This window comes from Sphaerodactylus townsendi, linkage group LG03, assembly GCF_021028975.2.
Source record: "Sphaerodactylus townsendi isolate TG3544 linkage group LG03, MPM_Stown_v2.3, whole genome shotgun sequence".
NCBI classification, from domain to species: Eukaryota; Metazoa; Chordata; class Lepidosauria; order Squamata; family Sphaerodactylidae; genus Sphaerodactylus; species Sphaerodactylus townsendi.
In genome coordinates this window covers 149,920,708-149,937,270 of record NC_059427.1, presented here as the reverse complement: position 1 = coordinate 149,937,270, position 16,563 = coordinate 149,920,708, and the positions used below count along the sequence as shown (strand labels likewise).

The following is a 16,563-nucleotide window of genomic DNA, read 5'->3' as shown; positions in this document are numbered from 1 at the left end:
GGGAAAGGAGTTTGTAAGCCCCTTTGAGTTTCCTATAGGAGAGAAAGGGGGGATATAAATCCAAACTCTTCTTCTAGCAGAATTCTTCCCATATTTAGCCTATTGTGTCCGCCAAATTATTCTAAAGGGTAATCTCGGCTGGTGGGCCCTTGAGTTGACCTGAAATCACAATTTATCTCCAGTACAGAGATCAGTTTCCTTGCAAGTAATGGCTGCTTTGAAGAGTATACTCAGTGGCATCACATACCTGCTGAAATCCCTCCCCTCCCCATATTTTCTCTTTCCTGGGCACTGCCCCCAAATATTCCAGAATTTTCCAAACGTGAGTCAGCAACCCTAGCTATAAGTATCCTTTACCCATGAAAGCCAGACATTATGCTGGGGACGTGTGTGTGTGTGTGTGTGTGTGTGTGTCTGTTTGGATCCACAGGTGTGTAAGTAATCAAAAGAGAGGATGGGAATTGGGGCTGCTCGGAAAGGGGTACATTTTCTCCCATCCCACATTGTTTCTCTGATCAGAAATGGCTCCTCTGGCGGGCAGATGGGCCACTATGGTCACTATTTCCAGAGGAAGATGGCCTCAGGGGCTGCGTCTCCTAAGCTCCCACACCTGGGCTCTGCCAAGCATGGGCAGCTATCAAACAGAGGGAGGACACGGAGCCCTGGGGTGTGGAAGCCGCCGGCCACTGCCTAGCCTGGCCACGGCAAACCATGTGGTGGTTTTTGCCAGTTTCAGCCTGGCCAAGATGTGAGGGGGTTGCTGCCGGGCCCAGGTCACCCGGGAAAGTTGTGAGCCTGTGACAAAAGAAAGGTAACATTGCTTAACGATTGTAGATCTCTTTGGCAGGACTTCATGGTTCCTGGAGGAGGTGACCCCTCTTTCACCCCTCCCCCCACGGCAGATGGGATGGGCAGAAGTTTGTCTGTATCTGAAGGAAGAGGAAATTCAGATCCTGGAATGGACACACACTTCTGGAAGTTGGCTGAAGCACCTGAAGAGTGAAGAATCTCTCTCTCTGATTGGCTGCCCTTAAGGAATGCCTCATTGCTTCCACCTCTGTTCCACCTCATTGCTTCCACCTGTGGTGCGCTCACACCTCTGTTTTAAAAAGAAAAAGGGTCTCCAGTGCTCTGCCTGCCAAAGGGAACGGAACCAGGTAAGCGCTGCCCCGAGACTCCTCGCAGCTCAGGGAAGCAAGGAGCATGTTGCATATAATACTACACTTGATCTTAGCCAAAAGGGCTGAGAAGCGATAGCTATATTCCCTCTCTGTTATCAGATCACTTTATTTCAGAATGGTATATTTTGATCTTTAGAAAGGTTGAAGCTATTGGTTTCCCCTTGGAATCACTCCTTATGCTCACAAAGGTGGAAGCCTTCAGACTAGTTAAGAATAGGCTCTTGGCTCTTGATTTTCATAATTTGACTTGTGCTGCCAAGACAACCGGTTCTCCGACTATATTATTAATCCCATGCGAGCGTGGAATTATGGCAGCGTATCTTCGTCTGCTGAGTAATCCCACCCAGAGGAGAGCCTCGGCTACTGCAAGATGTAATGTGCTGCCATCAGCTCTGCTGGAGGGAAGATTTAAGAATATGGAACGTTCTAAAAGAGTTTGTTCATGTGATATGACTACGGTTGAAGCACTTGACCATTCTTTGTTTCTATGCCCTAAATACAATAAGATACGCATGAAATAAATGAATTCCATTTTCTTGCAATGTTCTCAGTGGCATGAGTGTTATAAGATACCCACTCTCCTGAACAGCTCTGATGTACTCTTTTGTGAAACTGTTGCAAATTTTATACTGGAAATTAGTAATTTTAACTGTTATTTCTTCACCTTGTTTTGTTTTAAAATTTTGTCCTGTTTTATATGCCAATAAAGGCTTGTGTTGTGTTGTGATTGTTGCATATAACACCTTACCTGAGTGTTGATGACCTTTGGAGAAAAGTCTGTTTCTTCAATACTGCCTTCGCTGCTGACATCATCGTCGGCATTCTCAAACTGCTGACCGCTCGATTCGCCAGTCTCTGTTAGATGAGGCAGCATCTTACGGATGGCCCCTGTTTTCGGTGCAGTGGGGGTAAGCCCGCCATTGGTGTTACCAGCGATGTCATCTTGGGTTGCTTCAGCTTGGGTGGAAGACTCAGAGTCTTGGAGATTTTTTCCAGGACTCTCTAGAGTGTTGCTTGGCGGCGGCTCATCCTCCTGGCGATCCGATTCCTCGATCTGGGCATCTTCAGAAAGCTCGGATTCCTGTTTTTGTGGAACTGGAACGACACTGATTCGACAGGGGAGAGAACTTCCTTCTTTCTCACCAACGTCACTTGTTTCGGGGTTATGGGTCGAAATGGGCCGTGTGGTGTCTTCTGGCTCTTTGTGAACGATTTGGCCCTGGCCGGCCACTGCAGCCAGGGCCTCTGATACAATCCCTGCTGCTACGTTCTTTGCAAATGCCTGGACATTCTGGGGGGTGTCTTGGACAGTGCTGACGGGCTTCTCCAGTACTACAGCTTGGTTGCCATCGTCGGCCTCCCGAACAGCAGAAGAGTCTGGCTCAGCGACGTCCAGCACCTCGTCCTGGAAAGTTGTGGCCAAAGATGCAGGGTCCTCTTCCTCTGCTTCGCTGGATGTAGACGCTGTCTCTGACGCATGATTGGAGGAAGCAGCCGGGGCAGATGCTGGGGCTTCACTTATGCTGCTCTTCGGAGGCGGGAAAGAGGAGCTGGTTGGTCTTACTGGAGAGGAGATGACCAGGGAGCTTCTCTTACTGCGTGAGAAGAAACACAAGGATCCTAAGAACATCTGAATACACTGCTTCTAATGCAGAGGTGTATCTAGGCAAAATGTAACCTGGTGCAAAACCTGAGTTTTCTACACACACACACACACACACACACACACACCCTGCCCCATATTTATTTTTATTTATTTATTTATTGTTGCATTTTTATACCGCCCTCCCCCGGAGGGCTCAGGGCGGTGTACAACACTAACAAACAGACAATAAAACAAGATAAAAATAAATTAAGACTTAAAATGCAGCATTCAAATATCAAACCTTATTTAAGTTTAAAAATAGATGGCATCCGACTATTAAAACCTCCTCTTAAGAGAGGGACAGTGGATCTAGAGCAGGGGTCCCCAAACTACGGCCCGGGGGCCAAATGTGGCCCCCTGAAGGCATTTATCCGGCCCGCCAGGCATGGCGGCGATGGCTCCATTCATGTGCAGTGGGGGCTCGAGGGAGAAGAGGAACCGGCCCCAACGGCTGTTGATTGCAGTTACTACATGATGGCACCCCAAATCTCCATGAATTTTTCTGGACCCAGAGTTGGAAACTCATACATGTGGCAACGCCTGCTCCTCGCTTCTCCCTCTCAGCTACTCCATGTGTTGCTCTCAGGCTTTCTGTTCCACCTCACTCCCATTGGCATCAGCCAGGCTGGCGAATCGCTGGCTGCTAGGCAGGAAAGAACCCAGGAAGATACCTGATCCTGGGTTAGATGGAATGCTTCATGGGGAAAGTTCTGCTTTTTTTTACAGGGGAAAGTATTCCACAGCCTCCCCACCAATATTTGGAACCCACTCTGTACTTGACATACTTTGGTCACTGTTCTAAAAATAGACCATGACAGAAAGGCTGAAAGGTGAAATCAAACATTTCACAGTCATTTGTGCATAGGAATTTGTTCATAGTTTTTTTTAGTCCGGCCCTCCAACAGTCTGAGGGACAGTGAACTGGCCCCCTGTTTAAAAAGTTTGGGGATCCCTGGTCTAGAGTGTTTCTCAGCGTGTTTGTTTCGGGCACCCACATCAGCGGCTGGTCTCCCCAAAGGCCCGGTGGAAAAGCTCAGTCTTACAGGCCCTGCGGAACTCATTGAGGTCCCGCAGGGCCCGGACAGCTGGAGTGAGAGCATTCCACCAGGCAGGGGCCAGGGCCGTGAAAGCCCTGGCCCTGGTGGAGGCCAGCCGCATCATAGAGGGGGCGGGGATCACCAGCTTTAGATTGGCCTCGCGCATGGAACGCAGAGATGCGGCGATGGGACATATGGGGGGCCAGACCGGTCACGTGAGGGTACGACGATCCCAAGTCAGCGCTAGGCCTGGGAGGACAAACCCTGAGCCGAGGAGGCGGTTTATAAATATAATAAATAATAATAATAATAATAATAATAATAATAATAATAATAATAATAATAATAATAATAATAATAATAATAATAATAAGGTTCAAACCAATACCTTGAAGACGCATCCGGAACCAACTGGGGAGCCAGTGCAGAGCGCATTTAACCACGGGCATGTGATGTGGTTCCTAAAGGCACCGCCTGGTGAGCAGACGTGCCGCTACATGCTGGACCAATTTTAATTTCTGGATCAGCCGCAAGGGGAGGCCCGCGTAGAGCGAGTTGCAATAGTCTAATATGGGTGGCCGCCCTCCCCCATCATCACCAAACAACTTTTTGGGGGCCAGGTCAGTGTATGGACCTGGGGGGGCAGGAGGAGGGGTGGGGGGTGATTCCCCCGTGATTAAATGGCCACAGCCCGTGGACATTTGACCCCACATGTCCCCCTGGGAGTTACACCCCTGTTCCAATGACTTTGTATTGATATCAGTGATCCTGCATTGAGATGGCCGTTGGACTAGATGACCTGTATGGCCTCTTCCAACTTTATGCTTCTACGATTTAGCCACCATAGTGAAATGCAGCCTCCATGCTCAGAGGCTGCATCTCCTTGGCTTCCACATTCTGGGGAGGACAAAGCAGGGCTGTTTCCCCTCATGCCCTACTTGAGCTCTTCCTAAAAGCTAGGACTTTCAACCTTCTAGTGAAGGCTGGAGATCTCCTGGAAAGCCAACTGATCCCCAGTCTACATAGATCACAGGTGTCAAACTCGCGGCTCCTCCAGATGTTCCCGAACTACAATTCCCATCAGCCCTTGCCAGTATTGCCAGTGCTCATGTTGGGAGGGACTGATGGGAATTGTAGTTCATGAACATCTGGAGGGCCATGAGTTTGACACCCCTGACATAGATCGTGTATTTATCTCTTTTACACATGGTTGCTTTGGAAGGTGGACTGTATGGCCTTATACCAGGGGTCTGCAACCTGCGGCTCTCTAGATGTTCATGAACTACAATTCCCATCAGCCCCTGCCAGCATGGCCAATTGGCCATACTGACAGGGGCTGATGGGTTCATAACATCTAGGCTTCGCGGGCTACCCGAACTCCTGCTGCTACTCCTGCGAGTGTTCACCCCGCCCTTAAGACCACCCTCCCAGACTCCACCCTCAAATCTGCAGGTATTTCTGAACGTGGAGCTGGCAACCCTGCTAGAAGCAGCTGCCTTTCAGGAAACTGGAGTCGGTAGACTTTGGCCTCATCCAGCAGGCCAGCTCTTAGGTTCAAGCTCGGCCTGCTGTCGCGGCAACTCAGCTGTAACGAAAATGAAAGTTCAGATGCTTTGAATGTCCGCAGCACATCAGGCTGTCTTTATTGACAGCCCTTCTTTCCAAGGCATCAGCTCCCTCACTACAGCGTTGTTTCCAGGAGTGTCCACATGGATGTAATCATCATATTTTGCCTGAGTGCGTAGCCTGCATTGGCTCCCAGTTGAGTTCCGAGTCATCTTCAAGGTGTTGGTGCTAACCTTTAAGGAGCACTGCGTGGCTTGGGGGGGACGCCCATTGCAACCGGGACCCGTCTAGCCCGGGGGGTGCAGAACCTGCGGCTCTCCAGTGTTGGAACTACAGATTCCATCATTCCACCGCGCAGCCAATTGGCCAAAGCGGTGGCTGGTAAGGGTATGGTCCTGGTATCGGAAAACACTCCACAATCTGCTGCTATGTCCCAGCTCGGTCTCTGTGTTCAGCAGAGGCCAATTTGCTGGTTGTCCCTGGCCCTTCTATGATGCCTCGTGGAACAGCCTCCCTCCATCTGTCCGGGCCCTGCGCAGGTGAGTTCTGCAGGGCCTGTAAGACTGAGCTGTTCTGCTGGGCTTTTGGGGAGATCGGCTGCTGAGGGTGCCCCCTGCCTCCTGCCCCCTTCCCCTTGTTTTCTGTTTGTTTTAACTATGTGACCCATTTGGGTTCCCCGGGAGGGTTTGGTTTTAGAAGAAGAGTTTGGAAGAGTTTGGATTTATATCCCCCCTTTCTCTCCTGCAGGAGACTCAAAGGGGCTGACAATCTCCTTGCCCTTCCCCCCTCACAACAAACACCCTGTGAGGTAGGTGGGGCTGAGAGAGCTCCGAGAAGCTGTGACTAGCCCAAGGTCACCCATCTGGTGTGTGTGGGAGTGTACAGGCTAATCTGAATTCCCCAGATAAGCCTCCACAGTTCAGGCAGCAGAGCTGGGAATCAAACCCGGTTCCTTCAGATGAGATACACGAGCTCTTAACCTCCTACGCCACTGCTGCTCCCAGTTCTCAGATGCTGATTGTATTGTTATTTTACTGGTTTTAGTAATGAGACAGAGCTTATATTATATTTGTATTGGTTTTAACTTTTGCCCTGTCTGTATATGTTTATTCTGTACACCGCCCTGAGCCCTTCAGGGGAGGGCGGCATATAAATCCAATAATCAAATAAAAATAAAATAAATATTTGCCCATGTTCCAGCTTTCTCCTCCTGTGTACTGTTGGAAGCTGGAATCAACTAGCTGTGGTGGGGTTTCTGGGCTGTGTGGCCGTGGTCTGGTAGTTTTTCTTCTAACGTTTCACCCATATCTATGGCTGACATGGCATGTCACAATCAGATGTGTTTTCCTGCCAGTCATAGATGCGGGTGAAACATTAGGAGCAAAAAGTACCAGCCAGTTTCCCCTCCCGCCTTGCGGTGATCTTTCCCATACCTGCTTTGGTATGATTGTTGAGAAATACTGCAGACAAGGCACTTTTGCATGCTGTGATTCTGGGAAGATGCACAGTTTTGACGCTCCTCCCCAAATCCATGCCATTTCCCTTGAATCAGCCACGGCCCTGACTGAAATTCCCCCCTCCCTGCACACACAGCCCTTGGAGGGCTTTCAACCCAGATTGCTACAGTGACATTCCTTAATTGACAGATTGCCACCAGGGCTGGATGAAGCTAGTGTGGGACCTGTATAGGCTGACCAGCTGTCCCGCTTTTGGCAGGACAGTCCCGCCTTCGCACAATTTCGTCCCGCGTCCCGCGGGTTCTTTCCATTGTCCCGATTTTTGGGAGGCTTGCCGCACTGCCTTCTGGGGCGCTGCCATTTCCCACCCCATCCCGGGTTCACAAGGTGACCATCTGGTCACCTTAGACCTGTAGCATATGTTATAAAGGTGCTTATGCAGAGGTGGGATGCAGCCTATTCGCACCTATTTGGTAGAACCGGTTACTAAAATTTTCTCAGTTCAGAGAACCGGTTATTAATGATTAACTCCACTAGGGACAAGGGGGTAATCTCTGTCCCTGGGTACAACAAATCTCGTCAAGTGGGGGATGCAAAATCACCCCCCAGGGCTGCCTGCGGCCCTCTGCCCCCCATGGCACCCCCCATGTGTGTATGAACTGTATGAACTGTATGAAATAATACAGTATATAGTAATTCTATTCTTTTTGATCATTGGTATAAAGGTTGGGAAAATATTATAGGTAAAGATTTTTCATTTTCTTTTTTCCCCTTGAAATTTATATTGGAATGAGAGGAGTTTAAACTACGCTTTTAGATTAAGGATTTTGGATCTCTCCCTCTGTTAGTTTGCTTTCAAGTGGAATAGATAAAGTAGTTATAGGAATCTGAAGGGGAAGTAGAAAGTAGGGAGGGAGGGAAATATGGGAAGGAGGGAGGCAATATAGGATGTTTTAGTTGGGGGGTTGAGAGAGATAGACAATGAGATACGTTTGTAATATGTTAACAATTGTAAACAGTTTTTGGTTTCTCTCCTTACTTATGTTATTATTCAAAATCAATCAATATAGTTATATAAAAAAGAAATAATACACTACCTTTTGGTATATTGCTTTTTTAATACTTTAAACAGTCACTATTTGAATCTAGAGGTGGGGCGAAGGGAAACTGCACCTGGGGCATGCGCACCCTGCGTCCTTGCCACAGCCCCGCCCAGGAATGCCCCACCCCGGGATGCCTGGCCACGCCACATCGTGCCCCGCCCAGCTCCATTGGCGCTACTCCACTGTTTGAATCCCACCACCATCGGAACCTGTTACTAAAATTTTTGAATCCCACCACTGTGTTTATGTCACACAATCACTGCAGTGGCGCAGACACCACTCCAGTGACGTAACAGCACATGTGGCAGCGGCCTGAGGGTTGGGAGACAGCACAAAGGAGACCACATCTGTGCACGTGACACAGTGGGCACACATTGCCTGCACACATACAGAACTCAACAACATGTGCCGTGCAGCTCACCAGCATGTAAACAACAGTGTTGGCAGATCGTGGGAATATGCTGAGATGCCGATTTCACCAGACAGCTTGCAAACATTTAGTGCAGGGCTCTTGAACATGCAAGGCCTGTAGCATATGCTGTAGCATGTGTTACTGTAGCATGTGCGACTTTTGCTATTAGGTTAATGCAGCACTGATTGTTACAGCGACATTATTAGAATCCCTTATTGGCACAACCTTTCACAGCCAATAGAGATTGCTTTTAGCTGTGCAGGCAGAGGAAAGGCTTTTCTTGCGTCAGCCCCCCCTCCCAGGGCTGCCCTCTCCCCACAACATCACTGGAAGGCTTCTTTTAAAAAAAATCAATAATTGACATATTGCTTATGACTCTTAATGCCTCTCTGTTTGAGAACTAGCAGCTTGAATAGCGCTAACTGGGAAGCTAAGAAGGATTGGTCCTGGTTAGCACGTAGGGGTGTAGCCAGGTTCTAAAGTCAGGGGCAACGAACACATTAAAATGTACTCCTCTTGAGCACATTTTTGAAATGTGGCGCCATGACGCATATCAAATAGTGGTGCAGGCCAGAGCCTGGAGAGACCGGCCCCGGGGGTGGGACTTGGGCTGGAAGTGGGGAGAGGGGTGATTTTGAAAAGGCGCCACATTTCAAAAATGTGCTTAAGGGGAGCAGTCACCCCCTTGCGCCCCCATTAGCTACGCCACTGAGGAGACCACCAAGAGAGACCAAGGTTGCTATGCAGAGGGAGGCAACAACAAACAGCAAACCTCTTCTCTTGCCTTGAAAAACCACGGGAGGAATCGCCACAAATCGATTGCGACTTGACCACAGTTAATTATTATATTGAGAACTGCGTGGACAATTGTCAAGATCAACTCATGACATTAATGGTAACAAACCACAGGTGAATGGGACATTAATTTACTTAGAGCGTTTTCCAAACAGTAAGCCCTTTTGAATAGGGCTGAGTAAGAGGCCCCTTCCACACATGCAGAATAATGCACTTTCAATCCACTTTCACAACTGTTTGAAAGTGGATTTTGCTAATCGGCATAGTAAAATCCAGCTGCAAAGTACACTGAAAGTGGATTGAAAGTGCATTATTCTGCATGTGCGGAAGGAGCTTCCGAGTAGGCCTGTAGGAGGAGGAGGAGGAGGAAGAAGAAGAAGAAGAAGAAGAAGAAGAAGAGGAGGAGGAGGAGGAGGAGGAGTTTGGATTTATATCCCCCTTTCTCTCCTGCAGGAGACTCAAAGGGGCTTACAATCTCCTTGCCCTTCCCCCCTCACAACAAACACCCTGTGAGGTAGGTGGGGCTGAGAGAGCTCAGAAGAGCTGTGACTAGCCCAAGGTCACCCAGCTGGCGTGTGTGGGAGTGCTCAGGCTAATCTGGATTCCCCAGATAAGCCTCCACAGCTCAGGCGGCAGAGCGGGGAATCAAACCCGGTTCCTCCAGATTAGATATACATGCTCTTAACCTCCTACGCCACTGCTGCTCCCAGTCTCCTAACTGCCACCCAAAGCAGTTTGAACTCCGGCTAGGAGGGATTTGAAAGCCTGAGTTGTTTATGGCAGCTTCTTTCGACTCCGACATGCCCATAGAAAAGAGGAAACTGTTTACCTGGATACTCCTTTAATGATGAAGACTTTATTGGAGTGTTGTTTTTCCAGTTTGCTCATCAAGTCATAGAGGTCGTGGTTCAGCTGGAAGCAGAAGGATTAGGAAAAGCAGTCATCAGACTCAGCATCCCAGAATATTTTTTCATTATTTCCCCCCCCCCCCCACACACACACACAAACAGTGTAAATGTCGGGGGAAGGGTTTCTTAGCTGCTTGATATCCTCTCATTTTTGAGATTTCTCTCCATTCCCATTTTAATTCATCTTGTATTCGTTTTTATGAAGAGAAAGAGAGAACCGGTCTGGTGCAGTGGTTGCAATGTTAAGGCTAGGATCTGGAAGATTTAGGTTCACCTCCCTGCTCTGCCACAGATGCTTGCTCAGGGTCAAACCAGATGTAACTGTGTCCTCGTGGCTGCCACCACTGCCATTTTAAAGACATTTAAAGATGCTCAACCCTAGTCAGGCCCACAAAGCAGAGAACTAAAGCACTCATTTGTTATGCTGATTGTGATTGGCCCAAGGTCACACTGAAAGATTTCACGGGAGAGTGGGTATTCATGCTAGGGTTTCCTAGATCCTAGTCCAGGGGTCTCCAACTCTGACACCCCAGATGTTCATGGACTATGATTCCCAACAGTCCCTCTGGGATGCCAATTGGCCATGCTGGCAAGGACTGATGGGAATCGTAGTCCATGAACATCTGGGGCGCCAGAGTTGGACACCCCTGTCCTAGTCTAACCACTGCATAACTGGGTCTTGTTTACTACTCCCACAGAGGAAGTATGACTGCCATCCAGTGGTTCTACTTTTTTTCTATGCCCAGCTCATGGAGTGGGAGGGAAGGAATAGATTCTGCTCTGTGTTAATCTAGACCATATAATTACACAGAGGTATGTTCAAGTCTTTTACTTTATAGCAGGAACTGATTTAGAAGAAGAAAAAGAGTTGGTTTTTAAACCTTGCTTTTTCTCTACCTGCAAGGAGTCTCAAAGCAGCTTACAATTGCCTCTCCTTCCCCTCCCCATACAACTTGTGAGGTAGGTGGGACTGAGAGAGTTCTGAGAGAACTGTGATTACCCTAAGGCATAGGTGTCAAACTCGCGGCCCTCCAGATGTTGTGGACTACAGTTCCCATCATCCCCTGCCAGCATGATGCTGGCAGGGGATGATGGGAACTGTAGTCCATAACATCTGGAGGGCAGCGAGTTTGACACCTGTGCCCTAAGGTCACCCAGCAGGCTTCATATGAAGTAGTGGGGAATCAAACCCGATTCACCCGATTCAAGTCTGCTGCCCTTAACCACTATACCACAGTGGCTCTCTTTGCCCTGGGCTGTAGCCATTTACTTCTAGACACTTTCATATAGTGTGCCAGCTGATGTGTATGTATCAGAATGTTATCAAGGGAAAAGATCCCAGTGGAAATTCTAAACAAAGAGGGATAGGGAGGGTGGAGGAGACAGCTCAGAATTCTTTTGCAAACTGTTTGGGGTCTGCAACCTGCGGCTCTCCAGATGTTCATGGGCGATATTTCCCATCAGCCCCTGGCACCATGGCCAATTGGAGAGCCGCAGGTTGCAGACCCTAGGTTTAGATGTTGCCCACAGGTACTCTGGATGTGGCACCATTGGCAAGTGTGGCTGGAAAAGATGGAAAAAAAGTGATAAAAAGATTGAAAAGACAAGGGATTCAGACTGTTGCAAATTTGATAAGAGAAGGAGGAGAAATGATGACTGTACAAAATTTTATAGAGTTAGGAGGTAATGAGAACTGGTTGGTCTTGAGGGGCATTTGGGAAAGGATAAAGGTTTCACGAATAAGAGGAGAATGTATAGTGGTTAAATGTTTAGAACTCTATGAAAAATGTAAAGGGAAAATTTTGGGACAGATATATAAGTATATGGTTGATGACAAAGATTTTATGATAAGAACATTGAAGCAAAAATCGGAGAAGGAAGGTTCTCTAGATACTGGGAAAACTGAAAATTTAATATACAGCTGGAAAAATATAAAGATTGAGAAATACATGGAATTGGAAAGAAAAGTGATATTGAAATGGTATAGAACAAGGGCAGGGAACCTGCGGCTCGAGAACCGCATGAGGCTCTTCTGCCACAGCACTCGCGGCTCCACTCTGTTTGCCTTCAGCCTGAGTCCTTGCCCGCCCTGCAGGCAGCAGGGCAGGTGTACCAACTGCCCACAGCCGGGCTGGAGCTGCACCGTGGGCTTCCCCTCTTTCACCAGCCCCGTTGAAGCAGGAAGCCGGCGCTCGAAGGCCAGTGAGGCCGAAGTCACCAGCTTCATCCTTTCTCGCCCTGCAGGCAGCAGGGGCGAGGGCGCACCAACCGCCCGCTGGGCGGCCGACTGGGCCACGCTATGGTTTCCCCTCTCAGCCTCCCCATTGAGAGGGGGGGGGGGGCTGCCCCGCGGGTTGGCGAGGGCTGAGCCGCCGGCTTCATCCTTGCCCACCCTGCAGGCAGCAGCAGGCCCTGGTGCACCACACTGCCAGCGCCGTCTGGCCTAACACGCCACGGCTCTCGCTTCGCCCCCCCCCCCCCCCCGCTTGGAGCGGGGCGGGTGCTTTCCTGGCGGCCGGCGAGGCCGAGCTGCTGGCCCTATCCTTGCCCACCCTGCAGCCAGCAGGGCGGACGCATCCATGCGCTTCTCAGAATGAGTGGAATAAAAGGTTAAAAAACCCAATATATACAGTGTTATCTGTATATATTGTTTGCAGCTCCAAGTGTTTTCTTTTCCCGTGGAAAACGGGTCCAAATGGCTCTTTGAGTGTTATAGGTTCCCTACCCCTGGTATAGAACACCAAAACAACTAGCATATATGATTAAAGGCCTCAGCCCTAAATGCTGGCATTGTGGAGATCAAGAGGCATATTATAGCCATATGTGGACGGAATGTGTAGAAGTGAAAAGGTTTTGGACAACTGTGATGTTATATATCGAGAAACGGGTGAAGATTAATATTGGGATAAATAATGATTTAATGTTCATGGGTGTAATGGAGGATAGGAGGGTAGATAAAAATATAGCTATATGTACAAAATAATGATCAAAGCAGCACATGCAACAATAGCCTTAGGCTGGAAAGAAAAGAAAAAAATGGACAATCCAGAAATGGTTGGAATACATCTGGGAACAAGTGACACTGGACATTTTCGACAAAATAACAAAGAATCAGCTGTGGCAAGATAAACAGAGCTAAATCTTGAAGATATGAACCATATACGAGGACTGGATGAAAGAAGCTGGAGTCAATGAAGAGAAATGGGAGAAAAGACTACAAAGAATGAACTTACTGCTGCTTGTTTGACAAAACTATGAAAAATATAGGGGGGAGGGTAAAAAAGGGGAAATGTTTGAAAACAAATGAAGAAAAGCATCAATATAAAATGTAATATTCAAATGATACAATAATTTTTTTTTTAAAAAAAGATGTTGCCCACAACGATTTGTTTGCTTACCTTACTCATTTCCTTGTAGAAGATATCTCGCAAATTGGAAATATTCTGGAATATGGTCACATAGCATGCGATTCGACTGGAGAAAATAACATGGAACACAATGAAACAAACCCAACTCCCAAAAGTTGTGAGTTGGCCCATTCAATAAGGAAGAACCTAACTATATAGAAGGCACAAACCAAGTCTGGTGAGTCTACATAAGACCTGATCTAGATATACAGCAGCATCATAATACACAGCTGTTCTGGGGAAAGGCTGGTATGATATCCCCTATCTGAAGTGGTATAGTCCAATATGAGATGCATCTCATGAGTCTGCTTTGAGAAAACTAGGGTGCCAAAAAGGGCTAAAAGATTGTCTAAGTTTTTCCTTGCTTGCTGAAGGAGGTTATTTTTTTGAACATGGCAGAGGATTCAAACATACATCCTGCCCCACCTGCAACTGGAAGTGCCACAATTCAAGGAATAGGCCAAAAGTGATATCACACCTGCATAAGAACATAAGAAAGAGCCTGCTGGATCAGACCAGAGTCCATCTAGTCCAGCACTCTGCTACTCGCAGTGGCCCCATTGGGAGCTCACATGCAGGAGGTGAAAGCAATGGCCTTCTGCTGCTGCTGCTGCTGCTGCTCCCGAGCACCTGTGGGGCAATGCTAAGGCATTTGCAATCTGAGATCAAAGAGGATCAAGATTGGTAGCCATAGATCGATGTCTCCTCCATAAATCTGTCCAAGCCCCTTTTAAAGCTATCCAGGTTAGTGGCCATCACCACCTCCTGTGGCAGCATACCGTATTCCAAACACTAATCACACGTTGCGTGAAGAAGTGTTTCCTTTTATTAGTCCTTATTCTTCCCCCCAGCATTTTCAATGGATGCCCCCTGGTTCTAGTATTGTGAGACCTGCTAATCTGCCTTCTGTTGGCTGATATGATTGCTTTCTTTGGTTGTGCAGTGCTGCCAGATGAATCCTCAGTCTCATTAAAGGGATCTAATTTTAACTATTTCCCCTGTCCTCTGCAGTGCAACCCTGGTGGCCACTCAAATCATCTCAAGAACGTCCTTTAAAAAACCAACGAACCGAACATTTCTGTGGCATTCTCCATTGCATCATTCAAAGAATGTTAGTATTACATGAACAACACTAAAGTGCATTGAAGTGCACCATCTTGGTATTTCTGTAGGGAGGTAGTGCACAGGCTAATCTGAGTTCCCCAGATAAGCCTCCACAGCTCAGACGGCGGAGCTGGGAATCAAACCCGGTTCCTCCAGATTAGACACACGAGCTCTTAACCTCCTACGCCACTGCTGCTCCTAGAGACACAGGGAGACACAGGGTGGAACTCAAGATGGGCACTGCAATCATGTCCTGTGCTCCAAGAACTTAATGCGATGAGGAAAAAGAAGAGGAACAGGATGCAAGCCCCCCCCCCTCTTAACAGCAACCCCATATCTGGTGACTCGGTATAGCAGAGCTGTAAGCTGCAGTACTGCAGTCCAAGCTTTGCTCACCACCTGAGTTCAATCCTGACAGAAGTCAGGTTTATGTAGCTGGTTCAAGGTTGACTCAGCCTTCCATCCTTCTGAGGTCTGTATAATGAGTACCCAGCTTGCTGGAGTTCAAGTATTAAAAGATTGGGGGAATTCAATGGCAAACTGCCCCCCAAATAAATCTACCTAGTAAACATGATGATGTGACATCACTCCATGGGTCAGTAATGACCTGGTTACTTGCACAGGAGACTACCTACTTACCTAAACCAGGGCCATCATTCCATTCTCTGGAGTTTGCTGCCACCTTGTGGACACCAAACATCAGTTTCCCACTAGCTGTTCTATCTTGATTTTGACAGGATTTAAAACTGCATTTGAACTCTTCACATTGCTATGTTTTTATACCCTCAGTTATATCTTCTGGCCTAAGTTCATAACTCCCAGGCTGGGCTCGCTAGCTAGCCAGTGTTACCTGTTGTAAAGAACAGGCAAATCTTCTCTGAGTTCTTTGTTGAGCTCCTCAAATACAGCTTGAGCTTTGTAGAAATCTTCTTCAGCCTGCAGGACCCCAAGAGAAATTAGGTGAGCATTAACAATGTGGCTAAGGCTCATTCCGCACACGCAGAATAATGCACTTTCAAGCTGCTTTCAGGGCTCTTTGAAGCTGTGCAGAATGGCAAAAACAGTTGTGAAAGCAGCTTGAAAGTGCATTATTTTGCGTGTGCGGAATGAGCCTAAGTTAAAAGATTCTGAATACAGAGCTCAGTTATTTCCTGCATACGCCCTAGAGACGTGTAAGTCCAGCTTGAGAGTTTTGAAGGATCCCCTGGACTCAAGAGGAGGAAGCTGGAGAGAAAGCCTGATGCATTTCTTCATCTGTTGCTGCTCTGAAAGTTCTAATCAGATATCATCCATGTTTGCAAAGATGCAGAGTTTTTGTGTATACACCCAGGCATCTTTGCGCAGGGTTCCCAATCGTGCAGAAGTACCTGCATGAGTACTTCAACAATTTTGTTGACATCTTACAGTGAATGTCCAGAGCCTATCTACCGTGTTTTCCCGAATATAAGACAGTGTCTTATATTAATTTTTGCTCCCAAAGATGCGCTATGTCTTATTTTCAGGGGATGTCTTATTTTACTGTGTTCTGTTCGTCGGGCATGCTTCCAAACAAAAACTTTGCTACGTCTTACTTTCGGGGGATGCCTTATATTTCGCACTTCAGCAAAACCTCTACTATGTCTTATTTTTAGGAGATGTCTTATATTCGGGGAAACAGGGTAGATGTTACAAACTGCACAAGTGCACCGTGGGGGTTGGTGGCTATATTGTTGGTGCCATTTCCCAGTGGCACCTTGTGAGTAATTCAGGGCCCAATTCAGACTGGGATCGCAGCATGGGAGAAGGAGGAATTGCTGCCTTCTCCCTCTGAGCTGAAACAGCCCAGAGGTCACTGGCGGAGGGAAGCAATTTTCTCTCTGGGGAGCCAGAACACACAAGGAAAAGTAACACTTCTAGCACCAACATGGCCCCTGGGCTGTTTCATCTGCCAAGAACAGGGGTGTAGAGT

At 47.8% G+C, this 16,563-nt stretch overlaps 1 protein-coding gene across 1 annotated transcript in view; it reads right to left on the bottom strand.

Annotated features, from left to right (window-relative positions):
* The window catches only part of BIN2 (bridging integrator 2), a 36,471-nt gene that overhangs the window by 7,284 nt on the left and 12,624 nt on the right, over positions 1 to 16,563 (bottom strand). Inside the window, exons 6-9 of the mRNA XM_048487489.1 lie at positions 15,466 to 15,551; positions 13,503 to 13,578; positions 10,026 to 10,108; positions 1,930 to 2,776 (exon numbers count right to left, since the gene is read on the bottom strand). Of these exons, the coding sequence (XP_048343446.1) occupies positions 1,930 to 2,776; positions 10,026 to 10,108; positions 13,503 to 13,578; positions 15,466 to 15,551 (1,092 nt within the window). The remainder of the gene's footprint in view (positions 1 to 1,929; positions 2,777 to 10,025; positions 10,109 to 13,502; positions 13,579 to 15,465; positions 15,552 to 16,563) is intronic.